The following is a 19,940-nucleotide window of genomic DNA, read 5'->3' on the forward strand; positions in this document are numbered from 1 at the left end:
CTTTCATCCTTCATTCTTTTATTTTGGTGTATCACTTTTTTTTTTTTAACTTTAAGACAGGGTTTCACTCTGTCACCTGGGAGTGCAGTGGCACAATAGTCTCACTGCAACCTCAATATTCTCAATCAGTCCTCCCATCTCAGCCTCCCCAGTAGCTGGGAGTAGAGGTGTACACCATTATGCTTAGCTAATTTTTGTATTTTTAGTACAGATGGTGTCTTGCCCCAGCTAGTCTTGTCCAGGCTAGTCTTGAACTCCTGGGCTCTAGTGATCTGCCCACTTGGGCCTCCCAAAGTGTTTTGATTACAGGCATGAGCCACTGCACCTAGCCATGTGTGACATTTATTGATTTGCATTCATTGAAACATCCTTGCATCCCAGGGATAAATTGCATTTGATCATGGTGTATGATCCTTTTACTGTACCATTGCATTTGGTCTGCTAGCATTTTGTTGAAGACTTTTTGCATCTATGTTCATCAGGAATAGTGGCCTGTAATTTTCTTGTAGAATCCTTGTCTGGCTTTGGTGTGAGTGATGCTGGCCTGTAAAATGAGGCGTACATATTATCTCCTCTTCAGTGTTTTGGAAGAGTTTGAGAAATATTGGTGTTGAATCTTGGCACACAATGAAGCTATCTTGTAATGGGATTTTCTTTGTTGAGAGATAATTGATGACTACTTCCATATTGTTATTCATTATTTGTCTGCTCAGATTTTCTCTTTCTTTGTGATTCAGTATTGGTAGGTTGTGTGTTCTAGTAATTTATCCATTTCTTCCAGGTTATTCAATTTGATGGCATGTAATTATTCATAGCAGTCTCTTAAGATCCTTTGTAGTTTTGTGCTGCCATTTGTAATGTTGCTCTTCCATTTATAATTTTATTTATTTGATCCATTTCCCTTATTTTCCTTGTGAGTCTAGCTAAGAGTTTGACAATTTTGTTTATATTTTCCAAAAAAACCCTCTTAGTTTCATCTATCTTTTCCGTTGTTATCGTAGTCTCTATTTCATTTATTCCTTCTGTAATCTTTATTATTTCCTTAGTTCTACTGACTTTGGGCTTAGTTTGTTTTGTTTTTTATCTAGTTCTGTGAAGTAAAAAATTAGGTTGTTTATTTGAGACCTTTTTTAAAAATGTGGTTATTTATTACTGTATCCCTCTTAGAAGTGCTTTTGCTACATCCCGGAAGTTTTGGTATATTGTATTTCTATTTTTGTTTGTCTCTAAATATTTATTTATTTCACCTTTGACCCATTGGTTCTTCAGGAGTGTGTTGTTTTATTTCCGCATATTTGTGGATGTTCTAAAATTCTTCCTGTTATTGATTTCTACTTTCAATATTGTGGTCAGAAGAGACACTTGATATGATTTCAGTGTTTAAATTTGTTAAGATGTGTTTTGTGGCTTGAAGACTTTTCCAAAATGGACTCTACAGGAATACATATTCTGTTGCTGTGGGGTAGAATATTGTGTCATTTTAAAATATTTTAAACAATATTATAATTAAATAACAGAATATTGGAAAATTTAAGAGAATATGAATGAATATATTAACCTATTACTGAAGATTAATAACATTATGGTGATGTTCTTTTCAAGTCTTTTTCTATATATAACTTTTTGTTTTTACATAGTCACCTTATAACCTCAAGTAACCTCAAACACGAGGTTACTTCCTAATTTTTATTTTGTACATCAGAAACATTTTCTATATTTTTATTTAGTCTCTAAATGCATTGATTTTAATGGTCACAGATTAGTGCATCAAAGTCATAGAACATAATTTTCAACCCATAGTTCTATATTTAATCATGTATGCTTTTCCAATTTTTTTGTAGTAAATAAGGAAACAGTGCCAATCTTAACACTTTTTTAGTATTTAAATTATATGTTTGCGAGGGTTGCCATAGCATAATATCAAAAATTGAGTGACTTAGAATAGCAGAAATTTATTCTCAGAGTTCTGGAGGTGGATGTCAACTATCAAGGTGTTGGCAGCGCCATACTCCCTCTGAAGGAACTAGGGGAGAATCTGTTGCGACCTCTCCCCAAGTTGCTGAGAGTTGCTTGGCTTGTGGAAGCATCACTAATCTTTATTGTGTGTGCATCTATCTCCAGATTTCCCCTATCTTTTTTTTTTTTAAGACGGAGTCTTGCTCTGTCACCAGGCTGGAGTGCAGTGGCGCAGTCTCGGTTCACTGCAACCTCTGCCTCCCAGGCTCAAGCGATTCTCATGCCTCACCTCCCAAATAGCTGGGATTACAGGCATGCACCACTACGCCCAGCTAATTTTTGTATTTTTAGTAGAGACGGGTTTTCACCATGTCAGCCAGGCTGGTCTCAAACTCTTGACCTCATGATCTGCCCGCCTCACCCTCCCAAAGTGCTGGGATTACAGGTGTGAGCCACCACGTCTGGCCCAAATTTTCCCTTTTTATAAGAACACCAGTCGCATTGGATTATGAGTCCACCCTACTCTAGTATGACCTGTTTTAACTAGTTCCATCTGCAGTGATTCTATTTCTAAACAAGGCCATATTGTGAAGTACTGGATGTTAGGACTTGAACATTTAAATTGGGAGAGGTGGGACACAATTCAACCCATAACAAAAATAATTTCCTTAGCACCAGTTTCCAAAAGTGGAATTTTCCTGTCAAAACAGCCTATTGATAGACATGTTTTGAAAGTTTTTTTTAAAACTTATATTATTACAATTTTCATGCTCATCAACTACGCATGATAGTGTTTGATTAATAATATTCTCAACAACCTTGGAAATTTATTTTAATATTATTAAAATCAATATCTTTAATCTTTGTTAATTTTGTAATCATTAGCTGTCGTTTAAGTAAAATAGATAATTTGTATGCATATTTACCATCGTTGCATCTTGTCAATTATCTATTAAGTCTAAATTTAAAAATCTCATTCAATAGGTTTATTAAATATTCCTTTCTCTTTTTACTTGTCTTTCTTCCTTTAATTATTCTATATTTAAATCTTTAATGCATGTGGAACTTGGTGGCATATGCATGAGATGAGGATACAAATGAGTATTATAGATACTTAACCTATTGTCTAAGCACCATTTACTGACTAGTGCTTCTCTTTGTCTTTAATAAAAAATGTTTTCTTAGTCATTAAGTTCTTGAGTATAAGGGTTTCTTAATTATATTTTGTGTTTCACTTTTAATCTATTATTTTGCCAGGACTATACTGTTTTAGCTGTTACAAATTATTACTATTTTTATAGAATTATCTTAAAATGCTTCTTTTACAAAATCTTAGATATTTTTACTTGTTTATTAGTCTAGTTACACTTAAAATTGGTAAAATTTCAAGTTACAGCAATCTGCTATTAGGATTTTGACTGTCAAATCTACAAATCTGTTAGATTATAATTCTTCATCACTATATAGAAAAATGAAATAGTATTTTCCTTTATTCAGATTTTTAGATATTCCATGAAGTGGTGTAGCTTATTCAAATTGTCCATTCCAATATTTAAGAAATGGTTATTGGTCATCTTCTATATTTCAGGAATGTGCTAAAAGTTAAAAAAAATAAAAAAGAAAGAGATTAAAAAACAGACTACCATCAAGGAGCTCAAATTCTGAAAGGATTGTAGATAAGGAAACTGGCAAAGGATGAAGATTAGCAAAGAGGAATGCACAGTACACAATATTGAACACAGGACGACAGCAGGGAGAAGTGTCACAAGTTTCTAGAAGAGGGGTTGTGCTTCAGCTGAGTTTGGGGCATGACAGGCAGTTAACTCGATGAGGATGGAGAACAGTTGCTTCACAGAGAGGAAACAGCAATGTAAAGGCACATAGATTTCAAAGAACATGGCACAGAAACGGAACTTCAAGAATGTAATTGTGACTGAAGTTTACGATGTGAATGAGATATAATGAATGATGAGACCGCATTTCACATGGATTTTATGTTCTTTCATGAGGGCACTGTGTGTCATTGGTGGGTTCTTAGAAGGAGAGTGACAATTTTATCTTTTTTAGAAAGATTTCAGGGAAGAATACAGCAGGGAGACAAGAAAGCAGTCAAAGTGAACAAAAAAGGTTTCACTGGCAATAAATATGTGTTCAATGAATGAATGAAACATTGAAAGAATCGATATATTACCAGATTTAACAGCTGAAAAGTAATTGATGACCTTGTTAAGATTACCTTTATTTAGTGGGATGGTTGAGATGGAAGACAGATATCAATGGGAGATAATGAATACAAAGCACTCATTCAAAATATTGCATATTTGAAATCAGATCTCATTTCATTGTTTTCCAAACTAGTTGCTGGTATATAGGAAATAACATTATTATTTTGCTTATGGATTGACTATATAGTTACTCTGTTGACTCTTTTGTTTAATAGTTTTCCATGTGCTTTTGTATGTTTTGATTACTAGATATAAAATTATAATTCTTGTAAAAATAACTTTCTATTTTGGCTTCTAATATTTATATAGTTTATTTTCATTAGTTTTAATATATTGGCCAGAATTTTCAGAAATAAATGAAAATGATGCTTTTGGACAGTTTTGTTTGCTTTTAATGATGATGGAAATGCTACTATTTCAGACATAAATTGCTGACTGTAATAGTAAGACTTTTTTTCAACATATTAAACTTAAAGAAGATCCATTACAATCCTATTTTAAGGAGGTTTTGAATGACTAGAAGGTTTTGATTTTTTATCAAATTACTTTTGCTCCCTATGAAAATTAAGATATGTATTTTCTGGCCAGTTGATATATCATATTAGTCATTCCATTATATTTATTTATTTATTTATTTTCTGAGATGGAGTCTCGCTCTGTCACCCAGGCTGGAGTGCAGTGGCCAATCTCGGCTCACTGCAAGTTCCACCTCCCGGGTTCATGCCATTCTCCTGCCTTAGCCTCCCGAAGAGCTGGGATTACAGGCACCCACCACCACGCCCAGCTAATGTTTTGCATTTTTAGTAGAGACGGGGTGTCACCGTGTTAGCCAGGATGGTCTCCATCTCCTGACCTCGTGATCCGCCCACCTCAGCCTCCCAAAGTGCTGGGATTACAGGTGTGAGCCACCACGCCTGGCCAGTCATTCCATTATTTTAAATGATATTTCGGGTACGATTTTCTTGAATATGGTATATTATTATTCTGCAATAATGCTAAATTTTATTTCCTTTATTTTACATAGTATTTTAAAATGATTATGGCCATAAATTTATCTTGTATTACTTTATAATACCCTGTTTTGCATTTGAAGATACAACCCTGAGACACTGTAAAATCTGCACCAAAATATTTACGTATGATAGTTAAGCAGTCTATACTTAATGAGTCAAGAACAGTAATGCATTTCAGATTTTCATCAGTAAGGGTCATCATTGAGCTACATGACCTTGGACAAATTTTAATCTTTCCAGTGCTCATTTATATAAAGAAGGAGTTTGAACTAAATAAACTCCAGGGTCACTCCAACTCTAGCATTTTGCCAACTTGTATTGATAGAGAAGTTTCTCCAGTTTTATGCTAATAAGCAAAGATGAATTAATGAGTTTCAGAGCAATAGTACTATGTAAGGTAGTGATAGACTATATCCTATGTCCACGCAAATTTAAACCTGGGTTTAAAAAATGATAACGCAGTAGTCCATTCTCCATCTCCTTGGACTCGTGAGCAGTTGGACCTGGAAAATGTTGGTCCTATGATTTATCTTAAATTGCATCTGAAGGCTGTAGACCAAGCCCCCTTCACTGTTCTGTTCAGCTCATCTGAAACATTAGATGTAAAGAGCACCAGATGGGAGATCAGGAGCCCTGGATTTGTGTCCCTCTTCTGCCATTTACTAGCTTTGTGATCTTAATCAAGTCACTTAACCTCTTTAGGCATCAGTTTTCTTATTTGTAAGATGGACTCAACTTAATCTTTTACCTCATAAACTCTATGAGATGAGAAGCCATAAACAAATAATCTCTTAATAAAACAACTTTAATCTGTATAGTCATCTGAGGTTTACTTTCCCAAATGTTGATCTCAATTGATTCTATCAATAATATTGTGAGTCAATTAGTCATATTTGTGATCGTATTTCAGAGTTGGATCTAGGCTCTTGACTCCAAAGAGTTTGGTAGCTTACCCAATGTGTCTGGTAAGTGGCAGAGTCTCAGTTGGAGCCCAGGACTTCTGATTCTTCAACTGTGTTCTTTTCTTAATATGACACATTGTCTTTCATTAAATCCTGTAATCATTTTTATACTTTTCAAGCATTCTATTACATTTCCCCGCTCTTTAAATTATGAGAACCCACTATCCTTGTTCCCTTGCTGCTCAACTTTGAAACTGTTTATTTATAATTTTAAACAATGTAACATATTAACACTCTGTTCATGTATGTGTTTGAACAATTTCTTGAAAAGTACTCCATCTAACATTTATCCCTTCTTTTCCTGATTCTCTTTCAGATAGCAGTTCTGTGGATGAAAAGGTTTTAAATCATACTTATTCTTCCCTCCTGAGGGATCTTGTCTTTTGTACATGTTTGTTTGTGACATATTAGACCTGTTTGATTCCTCTGTTTTAGTTTTGAAATGTGCATGTTATCCCAGCTTTCCATTATTTGGTTGTCCTTTAAGTGTGCCCCGATAATGTTGCATTTATGGAGAGGTCACACCTTGCCAGCTGCGCTTACCTTAGCTATACTTGCCAACCTAGGGGTCTGCTACGGTCAAACACAGCATCTTTTCTTCAGTCTGGCTAAACATGACCTTTCTGACTGATTCATGATCTTCATTGCACATATCAAGTTTTAAGGGCAAACAGCATTTGGAATATGACATATTTTCCTGGACTCTGCCAGTGCATTTGTTTAAATGCTGACAGCTAATTTCAAAACCTGTACTCATAAAAACATAGCAGCTTTGACTTGGAGCTGACCCTGCTTAGCATCTGTCATACTAGGTGTTACGTGTGTAGTGCAGTTGACCTGTGTCCCGATTTCATGTACATAAAACTGTAGTATGCTAAAAGCCTGTTTGTTTTGTTTTTCTCTCACTCTTCATTTAAGGCTCGAATAGTAAGCGGCAATGATTTGGATGCTTCCAAATTCTCTGCACTCCAGGTGTGTGGTGGGTAAGTATCTTCATACTTTTGTAATTTATTCCATTCATCAATGGCACTTGGCTGTGCTCTCAACATATATGCTTTGAATGCAGGATGCTGCATGATTAACTAGTCTCATTGCTACTTTATTTCACAATAAAGTCAACATTACAGTGTTTTCTTAAAAAAAGGTAACTATAAAATGATTATAAAAATATGAATGTGTATAATTATATATATATATAAGTCAAAATCACCTGACCAGTTTAACTGTTAATATTAACATTACATACCCAAATACAACCACATGCTTTTACATGATTGAATTCATATTGATACAATTAATGCTCTCTTTGCATTTGCTTGTTTTCATAATTATATATGTGCATGAACTTTTCATATCAATAACTCAATGAATATAATCTATACTATTCTTTTTCACAGTTGCATAGTATTACATTTAACATAAGTATCAAAGTATTTAAAATGTAATCACAAAAATAATGTATGAAATTTATTTTCTGTGTAAAACATTCAAGCAGCCTCGTCTTTAATGGTAAAGGATACGCACTGGTATCAGTGTGGCATGAATGTTCATAGGCATTTTACTGCATGTTTGCAATACATATCTATGTTGGTATAAAATAAGTAGTTTTGCATGGTGATATTTTTTGCATTTTAACATAAAACAGTCCACTCCGTGTAAATAAATAAGCATGAATTTAATGCTGACTTCTTATCTATGCTGTTATAATTGTTCTATACATAATGACTCACTTAATCTTTACAATGGCCATATGAGGTAAGTACTATTTTGACTCTCATTTAAAAAAATGAGGAAACCAATCCACAAAGCACTTATGAAATGTTTCCTTAAGACAGCTAGCGAGTGGCAAAATCAGTATTCAAGCTCAGTTAATCTAATTCCAGAGCCTATAATCTCAATCGAAATGCCTCATTGCCTCTGTAGCTTGCTGTTCTCTTTTTTTCCATTTAATAACAAATGCCTTGCAAAATTGTCTACTTTATGATTTTGAAGTGGTGCAAATATTTGAAAACATTCATACAACATGTTTTATTCTTCTGTTGGTGGGTTTTCAAAATTATTTATAATTCATAATTGTAAATTATGACATAATTGTAGATACTACAGTACATATAGTAGATTTTAAAAGTGTAATTTGTGGATCAATGCTTATACACAGTTTTTATATTCATATATACCTCTTTATATATGAACATATAGACATATCTATATAATTGATTATCTGTCTATATAGATTTTTTTTGTTTTTTAATGGAGACCAGGTTTCATCATGTTGTTCAGGCTGTTCCACCCACCTCGGCCTCCCAAAGTGCTGGGATTACATGCATGAGCCACCGTCCCTGGCCAATAATTTAAATCTATATACATACATATGTATATTAGATGTTTTATGCTGAAATTTGAATACATTGATGTACAGTATAAATAGAAGCAAAATTTAGAGCCATGTTTTAGTTTTTTTTATCTAGGCAAAAAGTTTCACAGTTCTGTTTTATAATACACTCATTTTTTCAAAATAATTTTATTGTTAAATACATCCACATGTTATTTCAAATAAAATATTTGTAACCTTTAAAGTGTTAAATTTAAAACTCCTACAAATTAATGTATATGTATCATTTTTATTTTGATTTTTCCAAATAGAAGTGATTAAGATGTTATTTCTGTTACATCTTTAACTTCAATGTCCTTGAAATAAATATGTGAAGAATTGTTCTCATTCATATTCTAATGTTATAGTAATTTAAATAAGTTTTAAAACCAGTTGTGGTAGAAGATCACTATGAATTATTCAGAGAAATTAAAGTAGTAAATAAACTACTGTCTCTACTACAACACCACGAATACTGTGTCTTTAAGTTTACCAGCAATAATAATTTGACAACTAAATAAAATGTTTATCTTATGAAATAATTAAGTTGAATTCTAATTTAATTATGAAAAATGTTGGTACATAGTGTCACGCACCTGGAGGTTTATCTGAGTTTATGATGTTATAGATTCTGCACCTCCCCCTCACCTACAGCATCTATCACTTTGTAAAAATTTGATTTGCTAACTCTGTCTGAATATGGACTTAATCCTTGTCAGAACAAGAGTTAATCTACATCCATGCTTTTGTTAAGCACATGCAGTATAAATATCTGGCTAAAATAGTTTCTCTTTACATTTTGAATAGATCTTTCCACACTGTTACATTTTCTGAGAATGCCTCTTTCAACGACTTTCTAAGAGATTTTGGAACTGTGATAGTATGGGAAGGGGGTGATAGCTTTCAGTCATCAAGACAATTTATCATTGCCTGAATGCTTATTTTAAAGAACCGGAAGGATACATTTACATATGAGCCTTCAATCACAGGCTCTTTCAGAAAGATGTGCTTATTTTAATTTTTCTATAAATATTGTAAATATATTTTTAAAATAAAATGAAATACAATTTAAATATCACAACTTCTATCATCCTAAAAAAACTATGACTAGGGCAGAATTTCAAAATATGGGGTCATTACTTTTCTATTACAATGCTGCTAAATTCTTCACTTTTCTACCTTTGCCATCCTCAATCAGTTCAGAGCCAAACCACATTCATCCTTTCCTTAGTTTACTCAAGTGTCAATGGAAGAATAATCTATACACAGTAAAACAAATTAATAAGCTATATACACTGAAACCAGATAATGAAATTAATAATTCTGCTTTCTGATTTCTGCTTAGCTGTCTGTACATTTCCTATAAGTGTTGGCAGAAAAGACATGGCAGATTTCATTCTGTTTTTCCTATCTGTCATGATAAAAGTTCAGACAAGCTCTGGGGAAAAACTGGAAGAGGGAGAGAGAAGAGGTGACAGAAAAATAAAAGAAGCAAGAGAAAGTGGGAAGGATACATGTTTTGGTGAAATCAATGAATTTAACATTTATACCCTTGAGTGGTTTTATAAGATTTTGTTAAATTTTGTCATCTGTATCAGGAAGGAGTCATACACAAAGCACACAGCAACTCAATGTGAAAAGTACAAGAGGTTTATTGGGCAGAAATGTCTCAGAGATAAAATGGAGAGAGAGCGGAAGTAGGTGATAAGAGCCGTTGGACCATGACACAGTTCTTACGTTTGCAAAAGTATATGGAGTAGGAAGGAGAATTGGGTATGAAAAGCCTGAAATTGACTATATTGGGGATAAGAGAAAGTTATTCAGGCAAATGGAGAGAAAAATTTGCTTATTAGAGGAGACTTTCATTGGGTACGAGTGGCCAGGTCTATTATCTCCACGAAGTTTAGCCATTGGTTGGGAGCAGCTCGGGGAGGGTGTAGCCTCGGGGTGAATACTGCAGTGAATACTGCAAGTGTGGCAGCTGGAGGCTCTTACCCAACTATCCTGCTGTCAGCAGATTCTCTCTAAGGGGTATCTGAGTGATACATGCCCATGGTTACACAGCATCAATTTGATGAAACTACTTTTACTCAATGATAGTGAACAGAGTCACATGGGTACCTTCTCCAAATGTGAAACAAGATTTTAATTAGAATAACACTCCTTTGGTGCTTTCATTGTATATGACTTAAGTTTCCCTTTCCCTTGACATTTGTAGTTAGAGCTCCACTGGTTGAATTATAAGAAGCATTGCAAGGGGTGTGTGTGTGTGTGTGTGTGTGTGTGTGTGTGAGTGTGTGTGTGTGTGTGTTGGTGTGTGTTGGTGTTTGTGTTTGTCTATTCTCAAAGTACCAGACTTGCATGCACCACAATTTGGGCAAGTCTATAAAACAGTGGTGGGATTAGGGAAAAACAATTTGGGGAGGATGTTATCATCTGTATTTTCTTTCTTCACTAGTCATTCAAAATCTTCTCTGCAGTACAGTTCTCATGGCACTAAGTTCCTTGAGCCTATGTGAAATTCCTCTGGCCATGGTTCTGATCTAGGCTGGTGACTTCTGTTCAACCTCAACCAGAATGATTGAACCTTTTCAGGAAAAGAGGCAGTGGTTACAGAAGTGAAGTAATGCAGAGACAGAGAAAAATGAAGAGACACTGTTAAAGGGAAGGACAATTATCACCAAGAACAACTATCTTGGGAAATGTGAACAAGCTAATTTTCATCCAAAGTCCTATACAATTCCATTGTTTTTCTTAAATTTACCTTAATTAAAATACCAATTTTTGTTTCTGTTGTAGAACCCAATGTCAGCTAGGTTGTTCAACATATGAATAAAGCTGGTTTAACATATTTTTAATTTTCTGTCACAGTCCTGACATTCGTTTTTTGTTTCTCTATAAAGTTGAGATTACATACTATCCTTGCACCCTCTTCCTCTTTCATAGTCTGGACTTCCATGTTTAGCCAGGGTCTAAAATCTTCCACTTACCATAGAAGATAAAGTTGTTCCTATGCTCCAGGGACTCTTCGCTTAACTTGTCTCATCACAGCAGTCTTCTCTCTCATAGCTGAGAACATTTTATTTCAGTTCTTCCTATCAAGTCCACCAATTTGATTCTTCCCTATTCCCTCAGATAACTTCCCTATTTTTCAAGGGTTAGAAATTCTCCTAAGCCTAAACATGGGCTGTTTCCACTGAATTTTCTTGTGAGTCAGTGGTTTACCCTACATCACCATCCTTGCATGCTCTGAACCAGGTTTGCCAAATATTAAGAAAATGACAACCCCCACATAACACAGTGTTTTAATCATGGTGACAGGTCACTCTTTGTGTTTGGCTGATGGTTTGGCTCTGTCACCTAAATCTCATCTGAAATTGTAATCCCCATGTGTCAAGGAGGGACCTGGTAGGAGGTTTTTGGATCATGGGGGTCAGTTTCCCTCAGGCTATTCTCATGCTAGGGAGTTCTCATGAGATCTGAGGCTTTAAAAATATTTGGCAGTTTCCCCTGCCCCCGGCTCTCTGTCTCCTGCTGCCGTGTAAGATATGACTTTCTTCCCCTTTGCCTTCTACCAGGATTGGAAATTTCCTGAGGCCTCCCCAGACATGCAGAATTGTGAGTCAGTTAAACCTCCTTTCTTTATAAATTACCCAGTCTCATGTTGTGTTTTTATAGCAGTGTGAAAATGGACTAATGTGGTCTTTGACCTTTTAGTTAGTTATTTTTAGGGAGCAGCTTCCTTTCCCTCCAGAGAACTTGGTATAGAAGGAGTTCACTATAGAGTTAGGTAAGAGTGAAATAAAGATTTCTATTTATTATAAGGCTTAACAGATGCAAACATGGCCTACTTTAATAAGTCATTGTTGTATAGCCAGTGAGTCACCATGCCCATATTTTTTCAACTTATTTGTATTCACATTACCATTGACCTCGTTTTAGTCCTCAGTACCTTTTACTTAGGCAGTTGCAAACTGATCTTCTGAGACTGATCTTCTAAACAATCTTCCTTTATTAATTTCTTCTTCCACATTAAATCTAATCTCTACACTGTTAAAGATCAATGCCTTTAAAGCATGGGCCTTTCTACTTAAATATCTTTAATGACTTGTTTTTCTTAAATGTAAAGGACAGTTGGCCCTGTGTATCTGTGGGTTCTATATCTGTGGATTCAAACAGCTGTTGATTGAGAATCTGCTAAACAATAATAATCAATAGCAATGAAACAATAAGAAACACAAATAGAAATTCAAGACCACAACTGTTAATACAGCATTTACATTGTATTTGGTGGTATAAGTACCCTGCAGATAATTTAAAGTATATGGACGATGTGCACAGGAAATACACAAATACCGTGGCATTTTATATAAGACAGTTGAATGTCTGCAGATTTTGGTCTCTGAAGGGTGATCCTGGAACTAATTTCCTGTGGATACCAAAGGATGACTATATAGGTCTTTTCACATGGTTTTAAATATCTTTCTTGATTTCTATTTCTCTCTCTTTTTACTGTGGTAAAGTATTATCACTGTTTTTAGTGTTTCTATTTTTTTGTATCAGTCTGTAGCATATAATAGTTTGATAAGTTGCATAGATTTAACAAGATTCTTATCCTCCAACTTGATTTTAAATTCCTAAGGAGTTTAAAATAAGTTGACTTGCTAAAATTATTACGGGAGAAACAACCCTTGACATCTCTTGGCCACAATCATGTTGGGCACAATCATGCCACAAGGCAGTTGCAGCTGCTAGAAAGGAGCCTCATGTGAGACTTCAGGGAGTATGCCCAATCACAGACTCTTGATTGTATCATGCCTGTTAGTCCTCAGCACACTGTCTGCAGTCTTCACGCAGAGCAAACACATAATATCCTATGCACAAAGGCTTAATCTAGACAGAGAGTTTCTTAATTAGGAAAACTGATAGCCACAAGGCCATCAGTTTTCTAAAACCCATGAATCAAGGAGTGGTTGCTGAGCCATTAGCTTTCTGTGGTCAAGAAGACTGCCTATCTAATTTTGGCCTACCTCCAGCTCTCTCTAGTCTCAGGAGCAGTTGATTATCTTCTCTACTTAGAAAGTCATAAGATCATGAGGTTAGCTTTTGATGTCAGCTACAAAGACCAGACATTGGGGTGACTACTTCAATGTGTGGATCTATGAGACCTCACAACCACATTCCCATATTGAGTGGGAAACAGACTTTGGCACAGCATCTATGAAATTAAGATAAACTTTACTCTCTATAATCTTAACCATGCTTAGTTAAGCCATAGTTTTCTTGAGGTAGATTATAAACAATTTCTGTTAGGCATACTTTGTTCCTAAATTTATGGTGGCAAAATAATCATAAAACTGACTCAGGCCAGGCGTGGTGGCTCACGCCTGTAATCCCAGCACTTTGGGAGGCTGAGACGGGCGGATCACGAGGTCAGGAGATCGAGACCATCCTGGCCAACATGGTGAAACCCCGTGTCTACTAAAAATACAAAAAATTAGCCGGGCGTGGTGGCGGCACCTGTAGTCCCAGTTACTCGGGAGGCTGAGGCAGGAGAATGGCGGGAACCCGGGAGGCGGAGCTTGCAGTGAGCCGAGATCGCGCCATTGCACTCCAGCCTGGGCGACAGAGCCAGACTCCATCTCAAAAAACAAAACAAAACAAAACAAAACAAAACAAAACAAAAACTGACTCAAGAGGTTAGAAAAAATGGAGCTGTCATCCTGAAGCTACTAATAGCTCATAGTTCACCAAGTTGTAGATTGGCACCTTTTTGATCACCTCACTTTCTGGCTTGGGTTTATAGCTTAACATTCTTTCTTACTCAGTGGTAGACCATAAACCTAGGAAAAACACTTGACTATTACCCACAGTTGATCAGGGATACTGTATAAGACTCCCGCATCTTCGAGTAATATTAGAAAATAGGTCCATCCATCCTCACACATGGATAAGAAACTTGACATCTATTCTAATAGAGACCATCTTCTGAGCTTTAGGAGGCTGACCATAAAAAGTTGTTCTCCCAAATCAAATTTTTTACTTCCATTATTTAATAGTATTTAAGAATATGAAACCTCAGGATAATCCTAGGTGTAAGCCAGGAGAACCTCCAATTTTACTCAATGTATGAAAGCTACTCCTTCCTTCCTTCCTTCCTTCCTTCCTTCCTTCCTTCCTTCCTTCCTTCCTTCCTTCCTTCCTTCCTTCCTTCCTTTCTTTCTTTCTTTCTTTCCTTCCTTCCTTCCTTCCTTCCTTCCTTCCTTCCTTCCTTCCTTCCTTCCTTCCTTCCTTCCTTTCTTTCTTTCTTTCTTTCTTTCTTTCTTTCTTTCTTTCTTTCTTTCTTTCTTTCTCTTTTCTTTTCTTTTCTTTTCTTTTCTTTTCTTTTCTTTTCTTTTCTTTTCTTTCTTTTTTCTGAGATGGAGTCTCACTCTCACCCAGGCTGGAATACAGTGGCATGATCTCGGCTCACCTCCACCTCCTGGGCTCAGGTGATTTTCCTGCCTCAGCCTACTGAGTAGCTGGGATTACAGGCACATGCCATCATGCATGGCTAATTTTTTTGTATTTTAGTAGAGATGCTGTTTCACCAAGTTGCACAGGGTGGTTTCAAACTCCTAAGTTCAGGCAATCTGCCCGCCTCGGCCTCCCAAAGTGTTGGGATTACAGGAGTGAGCCACAGCACCCGGCATTTACATTTCAGATCAAGAGATTCACATGACCCCACATCCCTTTCAAGCCACAAAGCAGATAATGGCTCTACTTTGGGGAAGGAAATCAGAGCTGCCATCAACTCTGACAACTTTCCTTTAGCCAGTTCCTGGCACTGGAGCCTTCCATAATTGATCTACACTGCACTGGTTGGCTTCTTAGAAAGGGCCTGCTTTTCCTTTCATCTTTAGGTGACTGCCAATAAAAACACACTCAATAGGAAATTTACCTTTCCCTGATTTCTGTGAGCCACTAACTCGACCTCATAATATTTGAGATGTACTTTAAAAGAACCCCAAATCATGCACTTCCAAAGGACTAGTATGTGGTAAGACCATCTCAATATTAGTGATATAAGTTTCATCACACACCCAACTCCCAAGGCCAGTCTGTTCTCAATTAGAAAACTAAGGCCATCAACATAAGCTTAAGCATAGTACTACTTCTATCTCCTTACCCTCATGAACTCATTCACAATTTTTTTTTCTCACTCCAAGGTCTATATCTCAAGGTAATGCTGGTACTCTCTTCTGGCTTTGAGTATCACAGGAGTGCCAACTTAATATAGCAGCAAGCAGGGCCAATCCAGCCTCAGAAAAATGAAATTACTAGTTAAGAATCTTATTTTTGAGAAAAAAGTGTTATATTGAAACACATTTCCTTCTCTGTTTAATTTGCTTATTCAACATTTATATATTACTATACATTTCAGCTCTTTATATATCAGATTCTTAATCATGAACCCTAAGTCTCTATGGCTTAAATTTATTAGGAAATTAATGAATCTTAGCTACATCAGAGAGTCAAGCTTAATCTTCTAGTGCCTTCCAGATATTCTTTGAGTTTGAAGAGTAGCAAATTAAAATCACTGATACATCCTTTATGAAGACAGTGTTTGAGTCGTCAGTCTTAAAGTGGTGCAAGTTTAGTAACTACAGAAAATATCATCTGTTACATTGAGCAGAATAATCACTTGTGTTAGAAAATTACCAGCTATTAGCTGGGAAACACTGAAAATAACCCCACTAAATAAGATGGAAAGTATAAGAAATACCATATTTCCTACACCGACGGGTTCTTTCCAGGCTGTAATTGATATGGCTATTGAGCACATCTAATACATATAAAAGTCTTAGAGAGAAAAAAAGAGGAACACTGAAGGTGATCATTGTATTTTCCAATGAGGCATATATCGAGTATGTTTTTAGATATCTTTTAATGAATAAATACCTTATTCCATGAAGGTAGATGACATAGATTCCCTCTTATAGACAGACTATATAGTAGTGTAAGAGAACAACAAAATAATCACTGCTAAAAATGTGTGCTACTGCTGCTATAAACTTATAAATAGTAGAGATGCTATTCTCTACTACTCACTTCTTATTTAAAGTAACAAGTTGGCTTAATCCATATACTTTCTTAAATATGAAACAGCTTGCTCTAAGAACTGCACTGTAATTTTCAGATATGACAAAATCTATCTAAGACTAGCAGATTAAGAGTTCTTAGTTTTTAGTCTGTCTTAACATTTAGAAAGAGTATAAAATAAAATAAGCAACACTTTAGATGTCATTTAAAGATGGTCTATCTCAAATTCATAATTATTATGATATAATAAGTAATACCTTTGAAATGTTGCAATATAACAGACCCATATCTGAGCATTGTTTAACATTACTTAACTAATATGAATAGTTATTATTCATATTTTACAGATGAGGTAATTCAGGAATCCAGACACTAAGCATAGTCAAGATCAGTGACAGTATCAGAGCTGAGATTTGAACTAGATCTACCTGACTTCAGAATTTGATTGCTTTGCTATTATGCCAAATTGATACAATTTTACAAATCAATAATGCTCATTTCTGGATCTGTTCTGTCAAATATTGTACTGTACACTTACATTATATTTTAAATTTAACATTACATTATGTATTGGTCTGAAAAGGTTTCTCATTATATGTACCAAATAAATGTAGATCTATTTCTAGATTTCAAAAATATATTTGCAAAGGAATTTCAGGATATCTCCTAGAAAAATATGACCTAGATAAACTAATAATAGGTTGAATGACTAGACCCAAGGTGTGATAATTCATGATTGATATTGTACTCAGGGGTGGCTCTTATTGAAATGCCTCAGGAATTGCCTTTACATAGATTTTTACAAATTGGTATATAATAGAGACACATATTTTAGGGGTACCTGTGGTATTTTGATTTATTCATATTATGTGTAATAATTAAACCAGGGTAACTGAAATATTCATTACCTTAAACATTTTTCTTTATGCCTGGAATATTCAAATTATTCTCTACTAGCTATTTTGAAATATATATAATAAATTATATATTGTTGTAATCATTCGACTGATTTATTGAGAACTAGGTCTTATTTCCTCTGTCTAACTATATTTTTGTACCTATTAATCTCTCTTCTTCCCCACCTCCCTTCTATTCTTCCTAGCCTCTGTTATTCACCTGTCTACTTTCTATTGGTATTTTGATACATATTGCATTGAATCTGTAGATTGCTTTGGGTAGTATGGACATTTTAGTAATATTACCTTTTCCAATCCATGAATATGGATTTAGATTGTTTTTAACTGGAAAAGATAAAAATATAAAATACATACTTATACAATTTGAGAGTTACATATACCTGGGCAAAATAACTGGTATATTAATAATGGAATTCATGTCTAAAAGATCTTAGCACATTACAACAATGAGCTGAAACTAACAAGATGAAGTATAAAGAGTATATTAACCAACATAACCTAGGTTATGATACAGTAATTAACAACTACCAAATTTCAGTATATTAATTAAATAAAATGTTATTTCTCATCCATGCAACATTTCCCTTTCTTTCCCTTATTTCTCAGAATTTCAGCATACAACATTTTAAATGCATGTAGATACGAAGAGGGTGCACTTTGATCTTCATAGTTGTTCAGGGAACCATGCTGACAGAGGCTTTGCATTCATACATGCTGAATCTAAAAAAGGGAAGGTTCAAGTGAGAATTCATGTTAGAAGTCTTCGATAATTTAAAAGATTAGGTTATAAAAGGGACTATATTGTCCTGAGCTTCCCAGTGGACAGAACGTGGATCATTGAAGAAATTGTGTATAGGCATGCTTCTGACCAATATAAGAAGATATTTCCAATCAAGAGCTGTCTTTGTAAATACTAAGTTTCCTACTGCTAGAGATTTTTAAATAAACTAGGTGCTCAGTTGTTAAAAATACTGCACAAGGAATTTAAATATCAGATGCTTGATTATTTAAAACCTTTTCCAATCTTAATGTCCTATCCTTATATTCTATCATAATATAGTAACTGTATCAGTTAGATATTGCCATGTAACAAACCAGTCCAAATCTCAGTGGCTTAAACAATGAATCCATGGGTCTTGTCTACATTCATTGATGCATGTAGGGTCAGCTGAACAGGGGCCACTGCTCACATTCCTGGTGGCTATTTGGCTATTCTGAAGCAGGGGCAATTGGGCTGTTGTTCATCATCCAGCTGGCCAAACCAAACTTGATTATAAGACAGTGACAGGATTCTAAAGGAATAAGTGGAAGCAGGCAAGGCCATTTGAATCCAAAACTGGAACTGACAGCTATCACTTTTACCACATTCTATTGTGAAAACACATCATAAGTCCCACTGAGATTCAAATAATGTGGAAATAAGGCTCTTTTTTTTAATAAGAGGAGTGAATGACTGATGCTATTTTTAACAAGAGAGTATAATCATGTATATTCACAAATAGTCTTCAAATTATATATTTTCCACCATTTAGAGAAAACAGAATATCATTTCATATATTTACTTCCACTTAATTATTTGTATTTTAAATAATGAAAAAATAGATATTGCCATGAAAACATCAGAATCTCATCTTCAGTAGTACCTAATTATTCTGTTACAATATGGGACAAAGAGTAATTTACTTTCCAGATAGGTGAATGAAAGTGTTCTGTACATTTAAGAGAAGATGTATTTCTGATTTGGAGTCTCAGTGCAGACTTTATGGAGAAGGTGGAATTAAATTGGGCTTCAATGTTTGGATACAATTTTGACACATGGATATGGAAAAGAAAATGTAGACCAGGAAGCAGTACAAAACTTGAGTTGCATCATAGACAAGAAAGTAGACAGTAGTATGTCCAATCATGTGGAGGAAAGAAGTGGAAAATGTGTTGGGAAATGTAAGTTGAAAGTTTGAATGCCTGACCGAAGATACTAAATATATTAACCTTTGAATAACATATTTCTATCATTTTAAATACCTGCATCTTGTAAAAAAATGACTCAGCTATTCTGGTCAAACAATAACTGCAGGGTGATGGTGAAAATGACAGGGAAGAAACTGATAGATTTAAATTCACAAGATTGTATGATTTTCATTAACTAGAGCAGAATCATCTGCCAAAATCTTAATTTTTAGAAAGACATTAGTCTCCAGAAGCAGGTGCACTCAGGCATAGCAGGCATCTTGCTTGCTTTGAGAATTTTTACACAACTCTGTCAACCATGATACGCATCACTGTAACTCCTGCTCATTATCTTGAGACTTAGACTCTAAGGTTCCAGGTAGGAAAGGCCAAACCATGGGATTTGTAGAAGCCATCACTGCTCAGAATCATCTGTATAAATCTTTTTATACAAGATGGCATAATCT

At 35.0% G+C, this 19,940-nt stretch overlaps 1 protein-coding gene across 1 annotated transcript in view; it reads left to right on the top strand.

Moving 5' to 3' along the window:
- The window catches only part of UNC13C (unc-13 homolog C), a 624,577-nt gene that overhangs the window by 119,832 nt on the left and 484,805 nt on the right, over positions 1–19,940 (top strand). Inside the window, exons 2-3 of the mRNA XM_008016541.3 lie at positions 6,473–6,495; positions 7,075–7,139. Coding sequence (XP_008014732.3) covers positions 6,473–6,495; positions 7,075–7,139 — 88 coding nt within the window. The remainder of the gene's footprint in view (positions 1–6,472; positions 6,496–7,074; positions 7,140–19,940) is intronic.

The sequence above is a fragment of the Chlorocebus sabaeus genome, chromosome 26 (assembly GCF_047675955.1).
Source record: "Chlorocebus sabaeus isolate Y175 chromosome 26, mChlSab1.0.hap1, whole genome shotgun sequence".
Classification (NCBI taxonomy): Eukaryota; Metazoa; Chordata; class Mammalia; order Primates; family Cercopithecidae; genus Chlorocebus; species Chlorocebus sabaeus.